At 44.4% G+C, this 8,559-nt stretch overlaps 1 protein-coding gene across 1 annotated transcript in view; it reads left to right on the forward strand.

Moving 5' to 3' along the window:
• Window positions 1-7,970, forward strand: part of hivep3b (HIVEP zinc finger 3b) — a 113,879-nt gene extending 105,909 nt beyond the window's left edge. The window contains exons 5-8 of the mRNA XM_088932997.1: window positions 252-427; window positions 1,215-1,316; window positions 4,799-5,514; window positions 6,281-7,970. Of these exons, the coding sequence (XP_088789123.1) occupies window positions 252-427; window positions 1,215-1,316; window positions 4,799-5,514; window positions 6,281-7,087 (1,801 nt within the window). The 3' untranslated portion in view covers window positions 7,088-7,970. The remainder of the gene's footprint in view (window positions 1-251; window positions 428-1,214; window positions 1,317-4,798; window positions 5,515-6,280) is intronic.
• Window positions 7,971-8,559: the final 589 nt, after the last annotated feature.

The following is an 8,559-nucleotide window of genomic DNA, read 5'->3' on the forward strand; positions in this document are numbered from 1 at the left end:
GTTTTTACAATATGCTTTTAAAACAACAACAGTTTTGATGTGATCCGGTCCTTTCTTTCATTTTAAAATGCGTTTGTTTTGGCACACAGGTAATGATCTAAGGATTTATCATGAGCATTCTGAATTGGTCAGTTAAAAACCTCAGATCTAAGTCAGTCAGAGTCCTCACAGCTGTCCCTCTCCTTCTGCTAGCTCCGGCCATTTCTGAACCCTCGCCCACTGTCTCCCCCTTTTCCGTCTCTCCCTCTCAGCTACAAGTCCAATGAGGAGTATGTGTACGTGCGGGGACGAGGCCGGGGGAAGTATGTGTGTGAGGAGTGTGGAATCCGCTGTAAGAAGCCCAGCATGCTGAAGAAGCACATCCGCACCCACACTGATGTCAGGCCCTATGTCTGCAAGTACTGCAACTTTGCCTTCAAAACCAAAGGTGAGGTCTGGCTTGGCGTAGCGTTAGACTGTCTGCTGTGCGAAATGTATGGCTTAATAACATAATGTAAGAATGGTTAGTTAGGCCCATCTAGCTAGTTTGGTAATTGGTAGCTAATTGGTCCTTCCGCCGGTTCTTGAAAGAAGCCAGGGTATCCTCTTCAACAACATGACTGTGTAGCTTGGATTGTTCCAATCTCCCACAGTCCTTTCCATAAATGCAGCAAGGGTTTCCTTTTCCTGTTTTAAATGCACTTCCCCATCGTTTCCACTTGTGCATTGCTGAGGACGTTCACCAGGTTGACCAGGATTTTTTTTTGGGGGGGGATCAGGGCTACTCGTAGGCATCTCTGTTCAAGAGAAACTGACTTGAAAAAATGTGATCTTTCAGCTTTGTCTGGATGTGTTACATAGATTCCAACATTATTTAACACCAAAGCTGAAGTTAAATTGTAAATGGGGATATAGCCCCCTTCTGTGCTTTTCAAGCAGAATAGCTGGTCACTGAATTTGCCACTGTCCACTGCTCAGTATTGGACAGAGATGACCATCCTTACTGTACTTTACCAACTGATGGCAGGAAAAACAAGTGGCACTCTCTCCCAGAGCTCTATTCCAAAAGCAATGGAAACATTCTATCTGTGAAAGGGGTCTCACACACTCTAAAGCAAGAACAAACCAGGTGAGAAACAGGAATCACTTTTCCCGGAATCCTTTAGTATCAGCTGAGGGTGGTTTTATTTCTTTGATAGGCAGTTTTATTCATTGTCACCAATATCTTTCTGCAGGGAATCTCACTAAACACATGAAGTCAAAGGCTCATGGGAAGAAATGCCAGGAAATGGGTGTCTCTGGTTCCTCCCTTGATGAACTCGAAGCTGAGGAAGGAGGTGGGACTTACTTTTTCACTTTATATATACAGCATTTACAGTATACGGTATATACTTATATGTCTGGCACTTCTATCCAGAGTGACTTACATTTGCACCCATTTATACAGTTGGGTATTTTGCTGGACCAATTCCAGTGAGGTACCTTGCTCAAGGGAATAACAGCAATGTCTGTTCCAGGATTTGAACCCACAGCCTTCCAGTTACAATTTTGGTTTCCTAACTACTGCTCCACACTGTCACTTACGATTTATTCAGTTCTGCATTGGAAAAGTAAAATTAGACATCAGGATGTAACTAGTAAACAGCACATCCCTTAGGCCGGGGCTGGTGATGGACAAAACTCTCCTCCAACGTGCTGCAGACCCCTCTGAGATTCCCATGTGCACCTGTAACTCAGCTCTAGAAACTGTCATGTTACCACACATTCTCTGAACTCTAATAATTTTATGCTGTGTCCTCCCCAGCCTATATGTCCTAACCAAAAATATTCCAGTCTCTGATGACTTTAATGCTACATTTGCACAAGTTCTTGTTAAGAATCCAAGAACCATGAGATTACTTGGTGCATCTAGCTGGTTAGGTTGCTAGCAGCTAATAGATTTAAGAGTCTCTTCCAATCATTTCTTGACTGATACTTAGGTACTATATCTGCTTCTATGGCATGGTTACATACGCTTACAGGGTTTTTAATACTTGAACCCTGCAGTCTTCTTTTTTGAAATTCAGATTGAAAGAGCTTCAGGTATTTTAACCTATGAGGACACAGTATTCCTTCAAGTCCAAGAATGTACACGGTGACTTTTTTGAGACCAGTTCCTGAACAGCAAAATCTTTTTGGGACAACCAAAATTTGACTGGTGTTAAACAGTACCTTTGCTAGGGTAGCACGTTAAACAGTCTGTAATAAATCTGCAAAAAACTGCTCCTGGTTTTTATTGATCTCTGTATTAGTGGAAAAAGGTTTATACAATTATGTTCACTGATTCTAGATGATTTATTATATGCTATTTATACATTAGAAGCAGCCAGAATTTTGTTTAAAATGCGGAGGCACAGACTGGGTTTTCTAGGTTCAGATGATCGGGGCGGACCGGGAGGGGTGGTGGGTTATGTGCTGGGGTGGGCTGTACCCACTGTGTCTGAGGACCTGTGTGTGTGGAGGTGAGGGGTTGGGGAGTGGTCAGATGTATGGGGATGCAGGATACAGGGACAGACAAGGGGGGAATTCTTCTGGCGGAGAGTAGGTGGGAGACCCTGTGAAAGGACACCTTGAATCACACACGCCTTGACTCACATACGAGTGGTATGCGATGCTATGGTTAATCTTGACTGTATCCTGTCAAGCTAGCTGTAAATCCCTCTCTTTATTTTGCTGGCCTTAAGCAAACACCATGGGGATAAAAAAGGGAGACTTTGTTCCAATTAACCCTCTTTGCAAAAGGAGGGCTTGTGAGACTCGTCTTAACGGGAGGCATAGCAAAGCAGTATTTTTTAAACAAAGAGAGGTTCATTTTCCAAAATGGAAAGACGTTGAGTTTTGAGTTCTCGCAGAAATCAGTCTCACGGTCCAGTTCCCTCCATTTTTGCAGTTTTTTATTAACTCTCTCTTTCCCTAGCATATTTGTGGAAGAACACTAATGTGGAATTTAACTCCTGGATCAAAGGTCCCTGCCTTTAGTTGGGGAACTATTGTTCTTGTAGGAAGTAGACAGTGTTATAAATCACTCATGATTGCACATGCGTTTTCAGTTTAATGTACACCTTTGACTTTGCAACGTGTGAGTGCTTGATATTATATATGTTGTGCTGTGGAGTCATGCTGGAGAGATACTGTGAATATTATGGTGGCAGAGACAAGCAGAAGTGTTTGTTCAGGTTGGAGTTTTATTTTGTACAATTGGACTGCTGCTGTACTCTTACAAGAGAGCCCAAAGACCTACATGTTTCCTATATGGTTATTTTTATATTTTAAAGTCACTTCTTTCACTGATTGAGACTAGTCATCTGTCAATCGGATCTGTCAAGTGATCATCCTCCTTGGTTCATTTTGTTCAGTTTAAAAGGATCTAGAGAGATTATAACTGGTATCTCTGAAATACTATCAATATCAGAGGCTACAACTTCTATTATTCTCTTGTACCAGAATGACACATCTTCCATTTTCGTATATTGCTGTTTCTAAAAGAAGTGGTGAAAAAATTCAACATTTAATCCAACGGAAATATGGCACACACACACAGATAGACAGACACGGGTTCAAATCTCATTAATTTCTCTTTGTAATTTCAGTTTGTCATTTCTGAATAATCTCCGCAATAAAAGCCCTCTTTAATGATGGCAATAACGTCAAATCCTGCCCAGAGATCATACTGGAAGAGTCACTTTTATGAATATTTTACAGCTGCGGCTCAGTGAGGCATAACGGAGGTTGCATAATGGCAAATAATTTATTCCCTCTCCCTGTTGAGAAAACAAAAAAGTTGACAAGCTGTTTCATTGAGTTGTCTTCCAGGTGCATTCTGGGTAGAGCAGGAGGTATACAATGCAATCAAGGCTGTGCAGTGAGATGAAAGGTTTTCTGCTATAAAAGGAACACTCAGGCTGCTACAGACAGACTCTACCTTCTCTCTCAAAGTAAATATAGTGCACAAATTGATTGCTGCCTGTCGCATTCTCACCGCCAGACTCTTTTCTTTCGAGTTCAAGCAACAAGAACTCGCTGCACGACTGCACAGAGTCAAGGACAACCTTTCAAATTGCTTCATTCAAAAACCTATAAATATTTTTTTGTGAATGAAGAATCTGAAATTCTATTAAAAGATGCCTTTTTGTTTAAAAAAGAACAAGTTGAGCTGTGTGACTCCAACGCAACTTTGGGTTGAGCGAAACCAGGTTAACCCATTACTGCTCAATAGCACATGTAGTTCAGTAGATGATTGTACAATATGATCTTCAGATGTGTAACTCTTATGCATTTCATGAATATTTCTTTGTGGTTTACTTGTATACTTGTGTATATACCGTATACTTGTTTTTTTCCTAATGTAATTACAATGATGTGAATATTTTTGTCTCCTTTATCAGCTTTTTGTGTTCACACATATTTATGCACCTCTAGAACTGATAGAACAACATGCGCTCACATGCAAACAGATTTTGTTTTTAGTGTATAAAGAATGTAGTGTTTAAATACTTAAACTTGGCAGATTTAGCTTATATTATGGATTGTACAATTGTCAACTACAGATGCAACCCAAATTTTTGCCTTAACACAGTCATATGTAGTAAGAGCATGTCGTTTTTTGTAAACAACTTATAGCTTATGGATGAAAAGACTGGACTGCATCCCTGTGATACTGAGGTTATTAAGTTCCCTGTGTGTGAGAGCTGGCGTTCCTTTGCCTGAATTGCCCCCACGCGTTGATTTGATTTTATGTTGATGTGACACTGATAGCAGCTGTAATGCTTTTGGCAAGCAGGAGGCAGTGAGGAGAGGGCAGGCGGTTCAGAGGACCAGGAGGAGCACCAGTTCTCTGACGTGGATGACTCCGAGGATGATGATGAGAATGAAGAGGAGGAAGAGGAGGAGGAGTCGTCCTCTCATGAGGATCCGCCTTCCTCCTGCTCCCCGGACACGAGACACTCCACTGGTGGTCGTTCTGACAGTGGACAGCAACCCCAACATGATGCACCGGAGTCTACTCTCCCTCCAGCCCAGGAGAAAGAGCCTGTGGCCAGACAGAAGGACTACCCGTCACCCAGGAGGCACTGGCCTACTGCTCGGGAGGCCTCCCCCGGCAGCAGGAGAGCCCTGTTCTCTCGCAGGCGCTGGGAGGCTTCTCCCAGAGCCTTCTCTCCCAGCAGCGAGGGTTCGCCACTGCGCTGCCTGTCTCCAGGCCAGGGCCTGTCCCCCGTGAGGCCAGTGTCCCCAGGCCGAGAGGTCTCGCCCTTACGCTGCCTGTCTCCCAGGCTGGAGGTCTCTTCCCCGAGCCGCCACCTCTCTCCATCCCCCGAGAGGGGCCCATCGCCAATAAGGCCCCGCTCCCCCAGCCGCTACCTGGCGCCCCGCACCCTGCCCACACCTGCACCGACTGAGATCCCCACTTCCTTCCAGAGGGCCCACAGCTCCACGCCATTCCCTGCTGGACAGGCCCCTCGGGACACACCAAGCACAGAGGCCAGCCAGTCTAGACTGGTGAGTCACCAGACCACTTCTGACACATTTCTGAGGAGAGTTTTGTGTTGTTCTTGTATAAATTTAGTATTTACTATCATTCACAAATTGAAAATAAACTCAGCTACACCAATGTTTTTTTTTGTACAGTATATGCTATTTTCCTCATATTTTCCTGTGGGATAGTGTACAAAAATGGTAGGTTTGAACACAGGGGAATTCATTTTTTTTCTCTTGGAATAAAAAAATGGATCTTTTATTAGCCCGTCAAGTTTATCAGTACACATATCTTGTTGAACGTTTACATTTGTGTAAATACGGGGCCTCAAGACAGAAAGCAGAATTGTGGCCAGACCGCTGCTGAGGTCTGCGACACAAATCGCAGCGCTACACTTCTAGAATAAACACAGCCTCACACACACAGCCCTCAGTGTTATTTTAAGGTGATACGTTGAAAAGGAAAACAAATGAGTGTCTGAGACAGTGATCTCTTCAGGCTGCCTCCAACAGTAGGATGTTGTTGGTAATGTAGGGCCACCCCCACCCCAGCACTAACAAAGATATAGCACGTGAGCGTACTAACCTGTATCTATTTTCAGCGTCCAGACTGGGGGAAGGTGCTGGGAATGATATTTTAATATTTCTAAATATAATTTGTATAAAATTCGCATTCATGCGTAATATTTCAAAACAGCCCTTTAAGCACGTTCCAAGCCCACGGCGGGCGCGAGCTTCACACGAGCCAGTCAAGTGATGGCGGCGTTTCTTTCCGCTCTGTTTCTCCCAGGAGAAGATTTACTTTCCCCGGGAAGGGTTGAGCTCCCCGGAATGCTACTCCTTCCCGCCGGTGCCGCGGCTCCCGCACTCGGCCTCGGACTTCCCCGGGCACGCGCCGGGCCGGCCGGGCGACCACGTGTTCAGCCACCTGCCCCTGCACTCCCAGCAGCTGTCCAGGACGCCCTATCTCATGATCCCCATCGGAGGCATCCAGATGGTGCAGCCCAGGCCCAGCTCCCATGCCAGCCTGGCCCAGGGCCCGGCCGCCGCCCTGTCCTCCCCCCGGGGCACGGCGGGGGGCGCGGGACGGCCGGCGGGCACGAGGGAGGCCGCGCCAGGGGGGTCCCCCGGCCCTTCGACGGACGCTCCCGCGGCGGAGCGCGCGCCGGGGGAGCGCCGGGCGCCGGAGGACGACAGGGTACAGGAATCCGCAGCTGGGACCAGCCTTTCGGGGCTTTGCACGGGTAGGCAGGGCACCGCCAGTGCCAGCCAGGCGCCCCAAGAAGACGTTTCACAAGCCGGAGGGGACGAGCCCCCGGATGCGGGCACAAAGCAATATGGCAGCTCACGCACTTACTCCCCGACTAGCACTTTGGCCGCCGCGACGGCCGCACAGACAGCGGACAGAGGCCCCGGGGCTACGAGCCCCGGGGTGCCCCCGGCAAGCCAGCCGGCCAGCTCCACCCCCAGGACCCCCCAGCTCTCTGGGGAAGAAGGGCCCCCCGCGGGGCGGCACAGGAGGCGTGGCCCGGAGCTTGCCGGAGGAAGTACTGCCGGGTCAGCCCAGAACAAGGACGGCAAACCAGGAAGCACTTAACAGTCTCCGCCCCCCGATTCCGTGTAGGGGATCAGTACAGCTTTTTGCTTTTCTTTTTTTTTAGAATTTTGTTGGTTTGTATGTTTTTGTTTTATACAAATTCCAACACTATTGTTTACTCGTTTGTTCTTTTTTCTGCGGTGGCCTACTTAGGATTATAATAAGATGCACCTTTTGTCTCTCTATCTATGCCTATTTGTCTATCATCTGTCTTTGTACCTATTTATCAATCTTGCTATCTATTTAAATATATATACATATATAAATATATTTGTAAATGACCAAAATCAATATGGAAAACAATAATAATTCCTACTCTGTTTGTCCCTTGTCCAGTATTAATCAAATGTACAGTTTCTTGTGCCTTTTCTGTATGAGATTTGTTGCTTGAAATGTAGACAAGAAAAATGTTTAAAGGCTGTGAATTTTTTTTAGAATTTTTGTGTATGGGACAGGGAGGGGTGAGAGCCAAATAATGGCTGATTCCTTTTTTCTGGACATTTATTGAGCAGTCGTGGTCAGGGTTTTAAGGGCAGTGAGTAGGGTAAGGAGGGTAAATGAAGAAAAGCTGAAAGCTTTGCAAAGATAATGCACTGAAGTAATATTTTTTATATTAATAAAACTTAGATCTTACGTCTGTGTACAGAAAGAAGTCTATGGTCCGTATTTATTGCCGTATTTAACTTTATTAAATTGCTTCTTTTATTTTTTTTCTTTTCTAAAACATGCTGTTATCTATGTCACTTACCTGTGTGTCTTCTTTTTGATAACGTTCTTATGACTTGAAATTGAGGTACTGGGAAAAAAAAACAGTCATTTGCCTGCAGATTTGTTGCAGAGCCCATTTCTAGTTTCTAAACCAATAAAACTGCACCAGACTTTGCTGAAGTGTCGTGCTTGTCCTGTTATCACATTCAAATACATGTTTAATTCTTTCGGGTCCCTTCCAGATTAAGGTTTCAAATGATGCTTTGAAGTCCTGGATGGTTCACTAGTCTCTCCTGCAACAGATGTTAAAATGTTGATAATTTTATTCCAGCAACAAAACAAAACATTTTCCTGAGTACACGGCAGTGAGGGCAGGTTAATTTGTATAGCAAATTATAGCATCTTTTATTTAATAGTCCTAAGGCAATAATATTCTTAATAATATAAAACATTTTAAGTTTTTTAATATATTGTACGCACTGTGCTATTTTTAAACATTTTGTTTGAGTGGATCGGTACAAACTACCTGTAGGTTGTGTTGACTACACACATTATTTTAATTATATTGAATACTGTAGGCTTTATCTTTTAGAATAACTATTGTAAAGTGTAATATATTGTGTTATTTGTCTGCGGTGAGTTCTAAAAGGTTTATGATAAGTGCGTACTGTTATGTTTAGGGCATTAGGAGTTGCTCTTACTAATTTTGTGTTTCTTAAAGGGAAAAGGTGCTCAACTTTTTTCCTCTTAAAAACTTTAGATGT

This window comes from Atractosteus spatula, chromosome 14 (genome assembly GCF_055471065.1).
Source record: "Atractosteus spatula isolate fAtrSpa1 chromosome 14, fAtrSpa1.hap1, whole genome shotgun sequence".
NCBI lineage: Eukaryota > Metazoa > Chordata > Actinopteri > Semionotiformes > Lepisosteidae > Atractosteus > Atractosteus spatula.